The 19,932-nt window shown below is 35.9% G+C and overlaps 1 protein-coding gene across 4 annotated transcripts in view; it reads right to left on the reverse strand.

Moving 5' to 3' along the window:
* atk (artichoke) overlaps positions 1-19,932 on the reverse strand; it is a 100,576-nt gene that overhangs the window by 9,242 nt on the left and 71,402 nt on the right. For 2 of the 4 annotated variants that reach the window (XM_073986130.1, XM_073986127.1), the window contains 3 exons: positions 3,142-3,458; positions 560-3,059; positions 377-500 (listed from right to left, as the gene is read on the reverse strand). In XM_073986130.1, the coding sequence (XP_073842231.1) occupies positions 377-500; positions 560-3,059; positions 3,142-3,332 (2,815 nt within the window). In that variant the 5' untranslated portion in view covers positions 3,333-3,458. Of the gene's footprint in view, positions 1-376; positions 501-559; positions 3,060-3,141; positions 3,459-13,918; positions 14,013-19,932 lie in introns of those variants that run through there. The other 2 variants (XM_073986129.1, XM_073986128.1) reach the window with 2 other exon arrangements.

Consider the following 19,932-nt stretch of genomic DNA (forward strand, 5'->3'; position numbering starts at 1 on the left):
GACAAAGCTATTAAACGGCAGAATATACACATTTTGCAAACTTGACCGCTACCCCCATACACTCCAAGTATGGGTCACTAAAGTCGAACTCAGTAGGATTACAAGTCAACCATCTCCACGATCAAATCGCAGTAAGTTGTATCCATCACAACTGTGAAGACTGGAGATTTTCCACACAATATCATTGATCTTTCCACGAACTACAGAAATGTCACATTGAGAAACTCTTTGAGAATCCCAATGAAGACATATCTTGAAGATGACGCTCAATCAACAGTAACAATCAGTTACTGCTGATTGGGCGCCATCTTCAACCTCTCTGTTCATTAGCTCCTCCTTCATTGTCGATTATTCGTAATATTTCATCCAAACTTACCATCCATATCGATGATGGCAATGTTGCCCCTCAGGTTTCGGAATGTCCTCTCCTTAATGGAACGCAGGCGATTGTTGCGCAACGATAATACCCTTAGTCTGGGCATTTGTTCAAATGGGGAACCCTATAAAAAGCAATTGATTTTTGATTCAAACCCTCAGAATCTTTTAAATATTCACTTACCTGAATCCTACAGATCTCATTGTTGTCCATCTTCAGTTCCACCAACCAATTCAACATTTTCAAGGGCATTGTGGGCACGGTGCGCACCGCATTTGTCGATAGATCCAAAACTTCCAGATTACGCATTGAACGCAAGCCAACACTTTCCATGGTGCGAAAATGATTATTCGATAGATTAAAAAATACCATGGAAGGTGAATTGAAAAAACTCTCGGAGGATATAAATCTTAAATTGTTATATTGGAAATGTGAAGCCAATAGGTTGGGTAGATCCTCAAAGGCATGATCCTTTAATTCGGCCAGTTTATTATCGGCCAAAACAAATTCCTGCAATTCGGGTAAATTCTTCAAAGCCCCTGGCTCCACATGGCTTATTTCGTTGCTGGACAAATCCAAATATTGCAACTTAAGTAAATTCCTAAAGCTACCTCTTTTTAGATCGGTAATGAGATTATTGGAGAGCCTTATCTCCACCACCTGTCTCCATGAGGATATTACCTCCGAATTGATGTGAGTTATTTGATTATAGCTGAGATCAATGTCCTTAAGGCTTACCAAATTGGCCAAGCTAATGGACATATCGTTGAGGTTATTGGAGGATAAGTCCAGATATTCCAGAGATTTTTGCGACTCAAAAGCTGCCGGGGCAATGCTGCGTATGACGTTACGTGACAAATCCAATTGTTCCAGTTTGGAATTATTGGAAAATAGATTATCTGTTATGGAGCTCAGTTTATTGGCTTGTAGATTCAGATTCTTCAACTCCGACAGAGGTAGCAGACACCTTTCATCCAATTGCATTAGCTGATTTTCCTGGAGATGCAACAGCTCCAGGCGATAGGAACCTATAAACACCGTATCATCCAGGGAACGTAGGCGATTATAGGCCAAACTCAGTACCCTTAGCTGAGGCAAGCCCTGAAAGGCATATTTCGGCAAATGTTCCATGCGATTCATACTCAAATCGAGCATTCTTAGACTGGGCAGATTCAAACTCTTCGCGGCTAGGTTGGGTAAGTTGCTTATCATATTTCCCCTTACCGAAATGCGTTCCACAATTTTCGGCAATCCCGGTATCATTTCTTTTAGCTGATTATAGCTGGCATCCACCTCAAATAGGCGATCCAAATTCCTAAATGTAGCCGGATGCAGAACCTTTAAATCATTTATCGATATATTCAAAGTCTCCAGCATGGAATTATGGACATAGGTGGTGGGATCCATTTTCATGAGACCATTTTCACTTAAATCCAAACGCCTTAGGGAGGGTAAGCCGGCCAATAGGAAAGAGTCCACAATTCGGAAATTATTCAATGACAAGTCCAAACCCTTCAGCCCAGGGAGATTCCAAAACGGCATCGGTAAATCATGGTGCAAACTATTGTTTCTCAGCCGCAACTCCCTCAAGGCAGGCATGGCCATCAAGGCCTCCCGTTCAAAGGTCCTCAGCAGATTATTATTGATGTGCAGCTGCTCCAGGGTGCCATGACCTCTCAAGGCCCCATAGTGGATATCTCTCAGGAAATTATTGCTGATATCCAAAAATTTCAAGGCCGGCAAGGCCTCCAACAAAGATCTCAACTCTCCCGTTTCATCAATTTCATTGTTGTATATATACACCGTCTCCACCCCCGAACCCGAGGCCTGCATAAACGACTCCGGATGTATGCGCTTAATGTGATTGTTGTGCAAATAAATTGTCTTCAGCATGGGAGTCCTGAGGAAGGCCCCATATTCAATTTCCGTTATGCGATTATCATTCAAATGCAACTCTGTTAGGTGGGGCAGATCCACAAACGAACCATCCTCTATAATGTTGATGATGTTATGATCCAATCTCAACTTTTTCAAATTCTCCAAATCCTTAACAATCCTCCCCACCATTCCAACATCACTGATTTGATTATAGGACAGCTTCAAACTCACCAAGTTCGGCAACCTGGCAAAGGCCCTCAATTGAATCCAATTGATTCCATTCCTACTCAAATCCACATTTTTCAACGAAATCAAGCCATCAAACAGACCTGATTCCAAACGATTTAGATTCTCTCCTCCTGTTATGTGAATGTTCTGCAACTTGGGCAGATGCCTAAACCACAACGGCTGCAGTTCCGTCAATGACCGACTTTGAATACTGAGATAAGTCAGGCTTAGCAACCCCGAAAAATCAGGTAAATGTTTTAATTCGTCACTTTGAATGGTAATTGCCACCATATTTATCATCCCGTTAAGACTTTCCACAGGTATGCTACGCAGCTGTGGCTCCACTATATAGATCTCGACCAAACTATTTTCCAATTCATTCAGCCATCCATTGGAGACTCGTTCTATGCCATTGTAGCGCAGCATAAGACGTACGATTTGTAGGGTGCCAAAGAAGCGACCTGGTAGCGCAGGTAGCTGATTATTCTCCAGCACTAATTCATCTATAGAACCCTTGATATTACGTTCCACAGCCTTGAGGCCATCCATAATTTGGGGTAAGTTGCTGTGGGAGCACCTGGAAAACAGAAAAATTTAATTCAAGTTTTCTGGAAGGTATTTCCCTCGTTGATGTCTTCGTTGTTTTCACTTTCACTCACCATATTTGTATTTCTTTGCCCCTCAGCGAGCAGCGACATGGCAGAATGGCTTCAGATGGCGGGCAACCTTCGGCCCGAATACTTACGATTAAATAACACAGTATACAACAATAAAACAACAAACAATTATACCAAACTGGCCATGGACCATTTGTTCGGCGATTGCAGAATCTTTTCTTCATGGTAGACATCAATCCAGTTGCAGGTGGGATGAAGGTCTAAATGGATATTGACATCGACGCTGTTTTGTTAGTTACAACATTTTGCAAATTAAGCACCATGGATTGCATACAAATCCAAAACATTTTCTAGTACTGCTGTAAAGAAAGACAGAAGAATAAAAAAACTGATTTTATAAAAGGAAATTTTGTAAATATACAAAAAAGGCAATGGATTTGGATTTCTATAAAAAAACGGAAAATCGTGTCATTGAACAAGAAACAGCGGAGCCATAGCATAACCACACACACAACAAAACATAACCACATTGCTCTTGGAATGCTTCATAAATTTGCAGATGTTGCGACATTCGGTGTCTTTGGTTGTTTGTTGTGTGTGCCAAGGAAGCCTTTATTGTCGGATTTGTCGGATGATGGTTGTTTGTTGGTAGCTATGAAAATGGAAAATGTAATGATGAAATATCTTGTGGCCCACATATCATGCTGGTAGTGGTAATGATGCCTGCCTGGCGTTTGTTTTTTGACGTATGTATGTAGCTCAGCCAAGCGCATGCGCAACATTACAACACTTGTTTACACTTCAACAAAGTAAAACAACGAAACTTTGTTTGGAGTTTTGAAAGTTTGTCTGTGGTTTCAGTGTTGAGGCGAAGACTGTGGTTTGGTCAAAAAATGCGGAGCAAGGTTTTCAATGTATAACCTCAAAATAGGTCATACTTGTACTTTGTTTTGTAATAGTACGTCTAAATTTACGAAATCCTGTCGATTTCAACTGTCAATTCCAATGTGTATACATAAATGCTCTGTTCCAGAACCTGCAAGAACTACTCATATAAGGAGGACGTATACACAATAAAATTTACAGTTAAAATCGACGGAATGTCATTCTGCTTATGTGCCTCCGACCTAAAACTTGTTTTAGACTTTACACTTTTACAGTACTTTTATATATAACCGGATTTAACAAACCCACAGGGTTTTAAATGTCATTTACTTTGCGTATACGTCAAATAAATCCTCATTAAGAAGGTTAACCCTGCAAAAGGCTATAATATAAGCCCAGCATTACGATGACATGTACAATATCTTTATTTGACATATATTTTACGAAAATGACAACTTAAATTCACTGGAATTGCTAAATAAAGTATAATCTAAACGGGGTATAATATATGGCCTGTTCCCGTACTTTATAAAGTGGTAAAAGTCGTAAAAGTTGTAAAAGTCGTAAACGATTTTCATATAAATTTTGTGTACGGGAACGCAAAATGTGTAAAAATGGTAAAAATTGTAAAAACTTTTTAGTTCTGGAACAGAGCTATAGTGTGGATTATTTTACCCATACATTTCCTAGCTTGTTTTTTGTAGTCCATAGGCTATGGCAAGGCAATGTTTACATTAGCACTCAAGCAAAATGATGCTACATTGCTCCATCAATTACAAAAGGATAAGTAATTATTAATATTAATGATCGCTTGTGTAAATGCAGCATAAGTTTATCAGTATATCATTGACAAGAACCACATAACCTAATTTACCTATTTTAAATTGATTATGATTAATGGCATTTTAAACATAACTGTCAAATTTTACTAAAACACATTTCATACACACGTATAAATGCGCTACTACCATTAACTGGTCCTTCGATTTGTAGGGGGTAGTTTACACTATATGTAAATGTCATACGACATGAAATTTTCCATCGTTATATATTCGCTAATATTTGCAATATTGGAGATTTTCCTTACGCAATTTACTCTGTGGGCCCACACCAGCAAAAATGTAAAAAAACTTCGTCTCCACATTGCCTCCGTGGGTAGATATGGAATGGCTTTTTTTCGTGCCATATGACATTGATAGATAGTGTAAACTACCTCTTAGCAAACGAGATATGTTTTTTATAATGCTTGGTTTACATTTACGAAATCCTCTCGATTTCAACTGTCAATTCTTCGAATAAAAACTCATCTGAAATCCATTGGATGTCATTTGACGTTTAGGCAATGGAACTGACAGTTGAAATCTAGTGGATTTAATAAATGTAATCTTACTATAACTTTGAATCGGTATTGTATTTCAAAACTCCCTCGTTTTAACTACTTTGTACCACTGTACCCCGCAAACTAATCTTTTAACTCCATTACAAGTGCTTCTTCTTCATGTTTCCTAAATATGTTTGTTTTTGCCTTCGTTCGTTTGCTGTTGTTTTTTCTTGTTGAATTTTGCAATCGATGATAATTTTTTCTACTGTTTTGTTTTTCCTTTAAAATATCATATTTGTTGTTGTATTTTGGCTAACGATTACATCTGTTATGAGCATGTGTGGCGCACACTATACATCCACCCAACCAACACACAGTTTAATAACACCCTCCAGCACCACAACTACATCCATATATCATTGCACTACCACTACGCGCCAAAATTATCAGCCACCATCATCATCATCAAGTTCCGTTCTTTGTGCCGAATATGTGAGTCAAATAACGATTTTGAAATTTGTGCACGATTGCATCAAACGAACCTTGAAATGATTGTCATGTTATACGTCCGCCCTCCCGTTCAAAGAGTGGTGATAAAATAAAATATCTATAAAGAAGTAATTTGTTTAGTGGAAAATAATCGTAACAAAGTTTCGAATATTTGAATTAGATGGAATGTGAGGTTATGTAGATTCTTGGAGTCGAGTACACAGACTAAATGTGCCTTTACACTATATCCTTATATGATGATAAAGTACATAACCTCGATTTATTAAACGTTACAAATGACAGTTGAAATGCATTGCATTTCGTAAGTGAAAACACACTTTAATGGATTTCCTAAATGTAAACATGGCTTAAATGTCAAGACACTGCTTCAGCTTTGTAGATGTCAAAGTCATATAATCTATATTAGATGACTCAGAAGGTCATTTATTCTATCAGCCCAATCATGAATATCAACTCCCACAAAAAGACAAAACTCACTTATTGTAGATTACTCCAAAGGTCATTTAGTCTAGTAGATGACCCCGGAGGTCATATACTCTATTGCAGATGACTCTGAAGGTCATTTACTCCGTAGTAGATGATTCCAAACGTCATGTACTCTTTAGTAGATGACTCCGAACGTCATCTACTCCATAGTTGATGACTCCGAAAATCATCTACTCGATAGTACCTGACTCCGAAACTTTAAACTTGTACTTCTTCCTTCATAAGAATTTATCTAAACTTCATGATTTCTATTTAAACTTTATATCTTTTCATTAAGTCTATCCATCTAAAGAAACGTTAACACTTTTCCTTAACTCAAAAAAAAGCGAACTTTCTAAAACTTCCAACTAAAATGACTTCAAATTAACATTATAAAAAACGACATAAGATTAACTTGCTCCAATTTGCTCAAAAAACGTTGATAAAAGCAATGAAAATTGTCAACCATGCGACTTAAATAACGAATTGCCCGCTTTATCAAGCGTATAACAGCCCTTTTTATTAAGAAAATAACGCTATTATCCGTGTAAGAGAAAGATGCGCGCAAACAGAGAAAGACAAATAATTTAGTAACGTAATGTTGTGGTAGCAAGTTTTGGGAAGAAAATAAAGAGGCATAAGAATGAGATTCTTAATTGAAAGAATAGAAAGTAAACAAGTAAAAAAAGAGTCGCCGACAGCATAAAATCATAATTCACAAAAAAAAAAAAATAAAAAAAAAAAAACAAAGTTCTCTTATTGCAAGAATACACTTGGGTGGAAGTTTTGGAACATTCGGGACATTCTCGGGAGAAGAATGGGAGATTAGTGTAATAGCGTTGTAACAAAGACCAACATGCTAAACAAAGAGAGAGCGGCATTCAGACTACTGCAACTTGTATGGAGTATATATCCAGGAAAACCAAGCTTAAAATATTCGATGCATGTATAAACTCGATTCTTCTATACGGCAGTAAAACCTGGCTTGTGTACGCAAAAGCTACAGGTATTCATAAACAAATACCCCAGGATCATGTACAAGGTATTCTGGCCCAACACCATAATTAACATAGAGCTGTAGAACCTAATAGCTCATTTAGACTAGCCATAAATCCTCAACTGGATTTAATAAATCCAGTACAAATCTCATAGCATTTAGATATACCTTTGGAGGATTTAAATGCCAGTCAGCTGATTTTTGTTCATGGCACAATTACCAAGGTAGATGCATGAGCCCATCTGATCGAATTTGAAACGTCAAAAGAAGTTGTTGTAAATTGAATTAGTCTCAAAAAACATACGGCAAATTACAAATTTATTGTTTAATATTGAAAATGTTAGCACATTATAGTGCTTATGCTTACTAATGGGCAAATAAAGAATTATTTTAACGTTTAGACATCCGTAAATATTAGTATTGGTTGATTAAAATCAACTTTGTATATCAAAGCAAATTTATTTTTTTCGCCTTGTTTACAAATTTTGACATTTTAAATTATTTTTGTTATAGCAATTCACCGATGGATGCATCTACCTTGTTTCTTGTGCCAGCTTGCAACTTTTTATATTTTCTAAGTTCATATTTACATTAGGCAATTTTCCTTGCGGCAATTGTCAGTTCGTCGGTGAGAAAGGGTGTTGAGACGCAAAGGGTTACCATATGCCTGACCTCTCTCTCCATCAAGTTGACAATTGCCGCAATGAAAATTGCCTAATGTAAATATGGACTAACAATATGTTTCAAAAAACAGAGTTGTATACGAGGATTTATTCCGGATTTAAAACAAATTCGCTCAATACGAGGATTTATTTTTGTATGGGACATCTGGTAGATTTTGGCCGAATTTAGCAAATAAAACCTGATACTGCGCTAAATCCGGCTAATGATGTCATATCTAAATGGTATGATGTCATATCTAAATGGGCACACCTTAAGAAAAATGTTCATAGCATAACCAGAATGGCGCTTGAATGGAATACCCAAGGATTACGAGATCGAGGTCGACCAATAAACACCTGGGCCCATATTTCAGATAGTATTGTGGTTCCGCTAGCCTCGGTGAGACGTATACGTCAAAAAGTTTCTTTGTGAGCGCCCAAAGTGATCTTGTCGCAAATAGCTGTGTGGCGTTCGCGGACGACTTAAACATGATACAGACCGTTGCACCCAATATCTTGGGGTATTTAGTGGTGGGAATCAGGAAAACATCGAACCCAGCCTCCAAGTATTGAACAGATTTAGCGTCGGGTAAAGTCATATTTCTCAAATGGAACAACTGTACTAAGTCAGCTACACGTAACGTGGTGAAAGTGAGCACGTTTGTGGTCGAAATATTAAAAATTTAGCACGCACGTGCTCATATTGACACCATTAGGTCAAAAAATTGAACACGCCTGTTCTCATGTTGACACCATACGGTGTTGATATTGAATTGACTTTTTCCCTCTGTGTACACATGTATGCCATTGACGATAGGGCCCGACGCCAAGATCGTATTACGATCCGTATACATTACGATTTATGTCGTCAGGAGGGAGTGGAATTCCAGGATGGTAAATGTTATACAGTTCCGGAGATATCACCGCTTTGGGTAATTTCCATATTCTCATTCTTCTTATTTCTAAAATTCCACAAACTACTGGCGTCCACACATACAGTCGATCCTCCAAAGTTTTAAACACGGGTGGGGGAAGTCTTCTCTATGTCCTCGCACAACTTGCCAGGTCTGACTGTATCCAAGGCCTTCGATAGGTCAAGATCCATCATGAATGTTCGGTGAGAAGGTCTATGTTTGGTTGCGTGCATTGTCCGGAATCCATGCTGATGCTGGGCAACTGCTTCTCAGCATGGGGAGGAGTAGTGTCTTTAGAATCTTCGTTACAGGAGGTATATAGAGCTGGCAAACTATAGATAGTCCGACTATCGTTTCGAATGCTGTCGTAAGACAATGGTTACCTCGGCGATCAAATCAAGTTATTTAGGTGATATGTGGCGAATTATTTAAAACATAATTAGGCCTGTTCGATAACTTTTCAAGTAGAAAGTATTTGCAAGTTCTTGCAACTACTCGCAAGTTCTTCTCAGTTCTCTTTTACTGAACAAGTTTGTTATCGAACAGCATTTTGTAAAAGTTTGTACAAATTGGTGGCTACCACAAACTGACATATACTCAACTCCGCGTTCAACCAATTGGGGTTAAGCCTTACCATTGAGAATCCGTTTGGGCAACACCGCTCATGGTAAATTGTTGTCGTATCTCCTCGGCTGAGAGTGCTCCGATGTACATTTGAAATTGCCGGTTAAAATACACACACAATTCTTCCTTCTTTCCCGGGTTCGAGAGCTATTTAACCCTTACCCACAATTTAATTAATCCTAAGTAGTCTAGCTACTTGTTCCGCTTAATCTCGCCTACTAGCCTATTGACTTCAAGAGTAATAGTACGTTTACATGTAACCAGATTTAATAAATTGACTGGTTTTCAAATGTCAATTCCATTGGGTATACGTCAAATAAATCCTTATAAAGAAGGTTAATATAGCAAAAAGCTCTAATGTAAACATGGCCTTAACATGTATATATTTAAAACAAATCTTCATAAAGAAGGTTAATGCTACGTTTACATTTACAAAATCCACTCGATTTCAACTGTCAATTCCTTTGCGCATACGTCAAATGAAAACTCATCTGAAATCCATTGGATTTCATTTGATGTTTAACCAATGGAATTGACAGTTGAAATCGAGTGGATTTCGTAAAAGTAAACCTAGCATTAACCTTCTTTATGAAGATTTGTTTTAAATATAAGCTGGGAGAATTGGTCTAATTTCGACTTTTTGACCAGCAGGTACACATATAGCGAGCGCTTGCAGCTGTGGTGCTGTCCCGGAAAATCCTCTCAACTACCCGAGGATCTGATGAAATTGAAAAGTCTCTGAAGCAGTGATTAGTGAATTCTCTGAATTCTACATGGTTAAGAAGACCGGATAGTGATGTCTGGCGAGTTGTGTCAATCTCCTCTTATCCTTGTTGGGGCTTCTTTGTTCACAGTGCTAAATGTGTAGCTATCAATTGTTTCGATAATGACTCGAATGATCCAATAACCCCGCCCATGTGTCATTCTTGCAAATATAAAGAAAGTGATGAGTTTTGTGCAGGTCTATAGCCCTAAACACATCCAACGTATGAGCAAAGCCGGACGTCATTAGGTCTGTCTGGTTACCCTAAAACTTGTAAAAATTTGTACCAATTGTTGCTGGAAGACGTCTGTTAACACAAAAAGCCAGCAAAAGAGAACGAATCGAAAGAGAGACATTTTGACAGTTCTTTTACTGAGAGTTTGTAAATTCTTGTTGGACAAATTTCTTCCAGCAAGCACTTGTAACTCTTCTTCTTCCTGAAAACAATCAATCAGCTGTTTTTAATTATTCGGTGATTAATGCTTGTGAAAATTAAAAACAAATTTATTGTGGAAATAGCAAGCCTAATGTGTTGTTTTTTAGAGAACAAAGTAGCAAAATGTAAAAATTCCTTTTTTGGGTCATTTAATTTTTTATTTTTAATAAAATACAAAATTTTTGCTTCCTTTGGTTCCTTTATTTCCGACAAATTGTTCTGTTTATGCAAGTCAGCTGATTGCTTGCTGGTTTTTGTTGGGAAGGTGTCTGTTTACTTTTTACAATACTCTAGCAAAAGAAAATAAAAACTCCTTATTCTCTGAAAAATTTCTTGCTGGACAATTATTGCTGGGAAAGTAAGAAGACATACCTATTTCTGATAGGCAAATAAAAGAGCAAGGGCAACATAGATTGAATTTTACTTTATTCTTCTATCAGAAATTTTATTTCTTTTATTTTTCTTATGTCAGAAACGAAGCAAGGCAAGAAAGCCATGAAATCTCCCAAAGTAAACTCAAAAAATTACTTCAGTATGGAACTAGATCTAATAGCAGAAACACAATGGACTTTTCTTGCTTGCGTGGCTTCATTTCTGAAGAAGAATAAAGAACGGCGGAGATGAAATCGAAATAGGTTGCTTTTTCATTTATTCTTCTACTAGAGCAAAGCGAAGAAAGCAAGCAACGAGCTGATTGAGTTTCGGCCCTAATAGCTCATTTAGACTAGTCATAAATCCTCGACTGGATTTAATAAATCCAGTACAAATCTCATTACATTTAGATATACATTTTGGAGGATTTAAATGGCAGTCAGCTGATTTTTGTTCATAGAACAATTACCAAGGTAGATGCATCAGCCCATCTGACCGGATTTATGCCGGATTTAAAACAAATCCACTCAATACGAGGATTTATTTTTGTATGGTAAATCTAGTAGATTTTGGCCGGATTTAGCTAATAAATCCTGATAATGGGCTAAATCCGGCTAATGATGTCATATCTAAATGACCTATAAGAACGCATAATTTCATGAAATTGATTTCGTCGTATGGCAGGGGTCCTTCCTTTCATTTCTGGGATAATAAAAGTAAAAGAATAAATAAGGCCTAGCCAATTTCGAACTAGGGCAAACTAGTTCTAAGCTGCCTCGCCTGGTTGCCTTGCGTTCCTGCTTCATTTCTGACATAACAAAAATAAAAGAATAAAGAAGAAAAGGGCAACCTAGTTCGAAATTGGCTCGGCCTTCTTTATTCTTTTATTTTATGTTATGTCAGAAATGGAGCAGGAAAGCAAGGCAACCAGTAGTGCGATTATCTTAACACATTTTTGGAGTTACCGACAAAAATCGGTAAAATTAAAACGCAAAATTATGAATGAAAAGTTCAAATAAAAGTTGACAACACTCTTGCTATCGGTAGAACTTTACGACTGCTTTTATTCGTCGCTAACTTACCGAAAAACATCGGTAATTACCGAGATTATAAGCATTTTAATTTTACCGACAATTGTCGGTAACTCAAAAATGAGTTAGAGAATCGCACTATAGGCAAGGCAGCTTATGGGCAGGCCTTTAAGGCTTCGACACATAAGAAGCATGGCATTCTTGCTTAAGTCATATCTGGTAAATGACTAAGACCAAGTTCCACCTAATACAAATGTGATTCTGAAATCTTCTTATTATAGGGCGAACTTGGTCTTTATTCTTTTATCAGATATGACTTCAGCAAGAATGTCATGCCTCTTATGTGTCGAGGCCTTTACACTGAAGGGTATTCTCATGACAAATTATAAGGTGGCGTAATTTTTTTTTTTTTGTTATTGTGAATAAATTGTATGAAAATGTAAACAAACAGTTGACATCTTGAAGAAATTTCAGCCAAAATAGAGTTGCATTTGTGCTACTTACGTGACCTGTAGTGGGATTCTCTAAGACATTTTTATTTATCGACAAATATCGTTAAAATTAAAATGCTTATAATTTCGGTAGTTAACGATGCTTCTCGGTAAGTTAGCGACGAATAAAAAGTAGTCGCATAGTTCTACCGATAGCAACAGTGATGTCAACTTTTATTTCAACTTTTTATTCATAGTTTTGCGTTTTAATTTTAACGATTTTTGTCGATAAACAAAAAATTGTATTTCAATTTGAAATACATGTATTTTTGAACGCACACGCAACACTCAGAGCTATAGGTTTGGCCCTTAGAGAATCCCACTACAGGGCTCAATTCTGTTTCTAAGTCCCAATTTACATTAGGCGAGTTTACTTGCGGCAATTGTCAGTTTGTGGGTGAGAGAGGGTTTTGAGAGGCAAAGGGTTACCATATACCTCACCTCTCGCAAGTAAACTCGCCTAATGTAAATTGGGACTATGAAAAAGAGAAATGAAAACTTTTTTAAAGGAAAAAAACTGTCAAATGAAAAAAAATTATAAAGGAAATATTTTTCGTTAAATTGTATTTTTTTCATCGTTGGAAAATATGATAATTTTGCTCGGCCTGGAAATCGAACAACAGACCCCATGAGTGCAAGGCAGACGTGCTAACCATTGCCCCATGTTGGCACCCCGTCGCTTATGTACCGACATAAAACATGGGCTTACAGTAGGTTTAGACTATGTTTGATTTAGCAAATAAAGTGGGTTAATCTATTGAGTTTTTGATTTTATTCCTTCCTCTGGGGAATTCTTTATTATTATTTGAAAGGTTTTTTTTTCATTTGGAAAAAATATGAAACACCTTCGACTGGTGTCTCCCACTGTTGTATTTAATGTCTGTTCAGAACCTTCAAGAATCCAACATTTTTTACTACGATTTTTCCTTTATGATATCGAAAAAAATAATATAATAATAAAATTAGTAGATTCTTGCAGTACTGGAACAGACTATTATTTGCACGAAGTGATGTTGTCGGTACCTTTTTTGTAACAAATGCTTGTAGGGAACAATAAATAGACTTGGATTTGTGTGCAAATCGACAGTTAAAATTTAAGGAAGGGGGTGTCTTTGTCGCCTCTTCCTTATTAAATGTTATTAAAATGTAACGAACGGAGTGCCCTGTTCTCGTCTTGGTTGGTAATGCATCAAAACAGGCAGTGAAATCATCACTCCATATTGCACGACTGCATAACAAAAACTTCAATGGCCTCTGGAATAATATGTATGTATTTGTAATATGTATGTCACAATTCCTCAATTATTTTAGGCACACAAAAATTTAAAAATTCATTTCGTTGACTTACTTTATTTATATAATTTAGTTTGTGTAGAAATATAACATCCTTTTTATTGAGATAAGTGTTTTTTTTTTCTTTTTTAAGTACAATTTTGTTTTTAATTTCGTTATTTTTTATTTGTCAAAGTAATTTTTCAATAATATATTTTTAAAATTGTTACATTTTCATATTAATTTACTTCAAAATTTTCACATTACTTTTGTATTTTGTTTACAATTATTATTATTTGCAACATTTTTTTAAAATCACATCTCACATTGTTTAATCCGCTTTGCACATTATTTCCTTTTTCAATTTCTATTTTAAATTCATTAAAAGCGAAACAATTTTCTTATTACAACACTAAAGAAATTCCATTGCATGTTTCACTATTTGCTACCATTTCCAATAAAAAATATATGGATTAATGGGCCATTTGGTAAATATTGCATAAATTTTATGCTTTAATAATTTCGTACTCAACACAAAATAAAAACATCACATTCACTTTTCATTCATAAAATTCTGCGATTTCATTATAATTATGACACTTCAATAATAGCATAAGCAGTTTAATTATCCACCATATAAGTTTATAATCCTTTTAAGTAATCCTTTTCTTGAAGCTTGGTTAGTATCCGTAAAAGGCAACTGCAACGTATGGTATCCGCGTAAAGACTGTATAAAGTCTTGGTGGAAGACTTTGGACAAATATTACTCAAGAAAATTGGCTGTCATATAGTGTGACTGACTGACTGCACACAAAGATATTTTAAACTATTTTCAAGATACGCATGGTTGATTTCGACTCAAAACTTTGTTGGAAGTGTTGCACGAGCCAAGCTGTAAAAACACCTAGCATTCAAGAGTTAATAAGAGAGGTTTCTAGCTGGCTTGTTTGGTATTTTCCAGTACCTCAAGTTTCCAATGTGGAATTTTCTTGTTAAAAGGGGGGGCATTTTTGAAATCCACCACTGAAATGCAATTTTACCTTACTTACCGACAATGCATCTTCCAAAAGTTAATTTCCCATTCTTTGTGGAGTGTTTCTTTAGGTCTTCCGTTTTTTTTTTTGCTTAGTTTCTGGGTTTTTCTTTTGGCATGTGCCATCATGTATTCACATCCACATTTAAGAGATAAAAGTGTCTTGAAGTGTGACGACGACCCAGAAGCCATGAAGTCGTCAGTTTCATTTGCTTTTTTATACATTTGATTTAAGGTATTGAAATCCACTCCCAAAGATTTAATTTTTTTTTGCTCGGCAAGTGGTGGTAATTTTAGTTTTGGCCCAAACCATGCATTAAAAGAAAAACGTAAGTGTATTTTAATTTCGCATTCAATGAGTGTTGTTAAGAGGGTGTGTGAAATTAACATTAACCTTTGCTGGAGGCCTATGAAATTATATATTGCTTTGCAGTTAACTTATTGTCGTCAAATGGTCAATTATAGAAGTGTCATTAGGTGTTTTTCTTTGTCTTTATATTATGTTTAATTTTATTTTAATTTTAATTTTTTCCGAAGTTGTAAAGCTCTTTGACGTATTATAAGATTGGGTTTAAATTAGAAAATGTTTAAGGTTATGTCTAAAAGGTAAAAATTTAATAAATATTAAAAGATGGAGAATTACAATCATTATTTTTAAGACCTCGGTACATAAGAATAACTTTTATGTTACACGTTCAAACTTTCATAGGAAACTTTCTTGAATTTAGGGATAAGAAGGGAGGAACGGATCTCCTTCACTTCCGTTCTCACGTCCCGGTCCACACTAGAGCAATATCCATGAAATAATTTAATGAAATAATCCGTTCTTAGATCGAGTTTCACACTAATGTAATTTTGTGAATTTCCGGTAGTAAGGAACTTGATCTAATTTCATTGAAATCGCTAGTGTGGACCGGGACCACCCAAAAGTTGTGAAAGTTGCATGTTGAAGTTTCAATGTGTAGCATAAAGCCAAAAACACATCCAACGTTTCTGTAAAGTTCGTCGTCATTTCTGATAAAAAATAAAAGAGCAAGGCAACATTTTCTTTATTTTCTTTATCAGAAATGGCGTCCAGCTTTTCGGAAACGTTGGGTGTGTTTTTGGCTTAATGATTGGTTTACATTTACGAAATATACTCGATTTCAACTGTCATGTCAATTCCTTTGCGTATACGTCAAATGAAAACTCCATTGGATTTCATTTGACGTTTAACCAATGGAATTGACAGTTGAAATTATCCAAACTTATGTTTGGTTTACATTTACGAAATCCACTCGATTTCAACTGTCAATTCCATTGGTTAAACGACAAACGAAATCCAATGAATTTCGGATGAGATTTCATTTGACGTTTGAGCTATGGAATTGACAGTTTAAATCGAGTGGATTTCGTAAATGTAAACCTAGCATTACTATAAGAGTAAATACGAAGACACTTTCAACGATTGAGAAAAGTTTTGCGTCATTTCTGGTAAAATAATAAAGAAATGTTCAAACTTGGCTGCATTTTATCTTTTATATTTCTACCAGAAATGACACAAAACCTCACTCAAACTTTGGACGATTTTTCGGCAGGTTTTGGTAACAGACTAGAAGGTAAAGGGTAACTTAGTTCGAATTGGCTCGTTTGTTCTTTACTATTTTACAGAAATGACTTACAGCACGCTTACCCTGCGTTTACACATGACAGGACAGTTGACTACATGTATTGATTGTCAAAAACACAAAACTAGCCTGTGAGACGTATGCGTCCAGACAACTGCAAAAACAGTTGTAAAATTATAAATGAAAATCGTCAATTTCTTTTTGTTTTTCGTTCACATATTTTGTTTTTGGTCATGTTCTTTTGTTTTCAACACATTTCAATTATTATCTCACTTATTTGTACAAAAATGCCAAAAATTTGTCTTCCCTGCTGTCTGTGAAAAATGATGGACAGCTGGGAGACAGCCGACAAATGTTTGTATGTGTTAGTAAATCAGAGTTGTATTTGCAGACAGACTGTCTTGTGTAAACGCCTAGTTAGACTAGTAGTAGACAGTAGCTTAAATTGTCATTTTCATACAATCCCAGCAAAAATTTTTGGAAGTTATGCAATTGGAGTTATGATTTCACAACGTCTTTCGATGTACTCCAACAGAGTTATGAAAAATGTACTCCGTTCGATACCTATTGGCGAGATTCAGTCTATCGAATAACTTTAAGGCCTGGGTACATAAGCTGCCTTGCCTGGTTGCCTTGCTTTTCTGCTACATTTCTGACATAACAAAAATAAAACAATAAAGAAGAAAAAGGTAGCCTAGTTCGAAATTGGCTCGGCCTTCTATATTCTTTTATGTTATGTCCGAAATGAAGCAGGAAAGCAAGGCAACCAGGCGAGGCAGTTTATGTACCCAGGCCTTAAAGTTATTCGATAGACTGAATCTCGCCAATAGGTCCATATTTTTACATTAGGAAAAGTATTGCCAGAACAACAAAAAGCCTCCTGGGAATATTAAGCTATTAAGCTTTTGCCGGGTTAACCTTCTCCATGAGGATTTATTTTACGTAAACTCAAAGGTCAATTCGATTGAAAATCCAGTAGTATCGAACTTGATCTAAGGCCATGTTTATATTATAGCCTTTTGCAGGGTTAACCTTCTTAATAAGGATTTATTTGACGTATACACAGAGGAATTGACATTTAAAACCCAGTGGGCTGGTTAAATCCGGTTATATATAAACGTACTATAAGGAAGCATAATTTCATGTCAATGTTTCAGTGAAACCACTAATGTGGGGACTTCGACATGGATGGGATGGATCAAATTGCTCACATTTCAATGACCGTTTCCAATTGAAGAAGATTATTATTCTATAGACGTATTAAATCTATGAAAAACTGTCATTCCGATACTAGACCTCGTTGCTTGATAAAAAGCAAGAATGCAATACATCTTATGTATTTACCGAGAACTTTACACGGTATAATCTCGCCAATAGGTCCATATTTTTACATTAGGAAAAGTATTGCCAGAACAACAAATAGCCTCCTGGGAATATTACCAATTGAATAGGTCTAAGTAATTTAATGACTCAAACAGTACGAAATACTAAACAAAATTTCACTTTTACTTTCTTAATACATACCCCCAAAATAACAAAAAAAAATATATATTTTTTTCTATGTTTATTTGCCAAGTTTTTTTTTCTTTATATTATATTCCGCCATAACCGTACATATTTGTATAGGAAAAATAAAGGTAAACGAATTTATTACATAAACCCCCAAAATAAAAGAAGCCAAGAAAAGAAAATATCCAAGCAGAAAATTGCATGCGTCAAGTACCCGGAGACTTCGTCATAGCAAAACAAAACGAACATCAAGACGCGTCATTTAATGCGCTTGACTGATTTGAAAACACACACGCACACAATGATTGCTTTGAGTTTGTTTTGAGTGTAGGTGAGACGACGTATCACAAAAAAATGTTGGCCCATCATAGTGAAAATATGCGCGCACAAATAATAAACCAACCATCCAGCAAGACAGCCAGGGCAATTCCTGTTGCTTCTTCTGTTATTACATTTCCAAATTTAATTCAAAACGCAGTTGAATATGAAAAGCTCTCAAATTAAATGAGGGAAAAGTACCAGACATTTTGGGATATTGATTCACAAAAAACAGTATTTGGTTCGTGCATTTATTGCAACCTCTATTATGGTGTAATGAAAATGTACGGAATTGAGGGAGATATTGATTTTAAGTAGAATTTAAATCAAAACAAAATTCACGATTAAAAATTTGTCTGTTCCAGTACTGCAAGAAGCTACTAATTTTTACTATTTTTCCGACAACATAAAGGAAAAAATGTTATCGCAGTAAAAAATAGTAGCTTCTTGCAGGTTCTGGAACAGAGGAAATATGTACATTACGATAGGTCTGTTTGATAACCCAAAAGTTTGTACAAACTTTTACAAAATGCTGTTCGATGACAAACTTGTTCAGTTAAAGAGAAATGAGAAGAACTTGCAAATAGGTGCAAGAACTTACAAGTACTTTTTACTTGCGAAGTTATCGAACAGGCCTAATGTAGAGGTGGTTGTGGTGGTGATAGGGATGCTCCATCCATTCATATGACTCCACAAATTCAACTCTTCTCTTTTCAGGTTTCCCGAGAAGAGTTATAGTAAGTTTACATTTACGAAATCCACTCGATTTCATCTGTCAATTCCATTGCTTAAACGTCAAATGAAATCCAATGGATTTCAGATGAGTTTTCATTTGACTTATACGCAAAGGAATTGACAGTTTAAATCGAGTGGATTTCGCAAATGTAAACCAAGCTTTAGGAACTCTGTTTGACCAAGAACTCTAAAACGCATTATACACTTGCATTTAAACAGTTATTTTAGGAATTTGCGTCATTTATTTGACATATATTCTATGGAACTGACAACTTAAATGACGCATGTTTAATAAAATATGTTACATGTAAAAGCCGCTTAAAGTTATGGAGATGTTATCGAAGTATTTAGTATGTCAAATGGTCATTTTAAATATTATCTCACATTGTCCATCTGACCTCCTTAAATATCAGAAAAAAACCCATACCATTTCTTGTGATGTTGGCGCGCAAAATTGACAACATGAATTTCTGTTATGCATTCATTGACACCGCTGTCGTCGATGTCAACACATAATTCTTTGAGAGGGAAAGTAATTTTAATTTATTTTCATCATTCAGTTGTCGTCAGCGGAGATCACGCGATAAACAGAAATTGCGTATTCGCATAAAAACAAGTATGAATGTCCGCAATGTGGATGGATATCTTGTGGTGTAAAACAAAAAATATCAGCATGTTTCCTTGCAACCCAGCAAACATAGTAGTATATGTAAAAGTAGAAATACATAACCCGATGATTACACCTGCAAGTAACTTGCAGATAGTTGTCGAAACTTCTTTTTTTTCGTTCGGAAAAAAATTGAAGTTACTTTCAACGCACTTGCATTGATTACTGATAAGGAAATTTTCTCGGCAGTGATGTTGATAGTTGGTGTGGCAGTGAATATG

Source organism: Musca autumnalis, unplaced genomic scaffold (genome assembly GCF_047663935.1).
Source record: "Musca autumnalis isolate F117 unplaced genomic scaffold, ASM4766393v1 scaffold_4, whole genome shotgun sequence".
Taxonomy (NCBI): Eukaryota; Metazoa; Arthropoda; class Insecta; order Diptera; family Muscidae; genus Musca; species Musca autumnalis.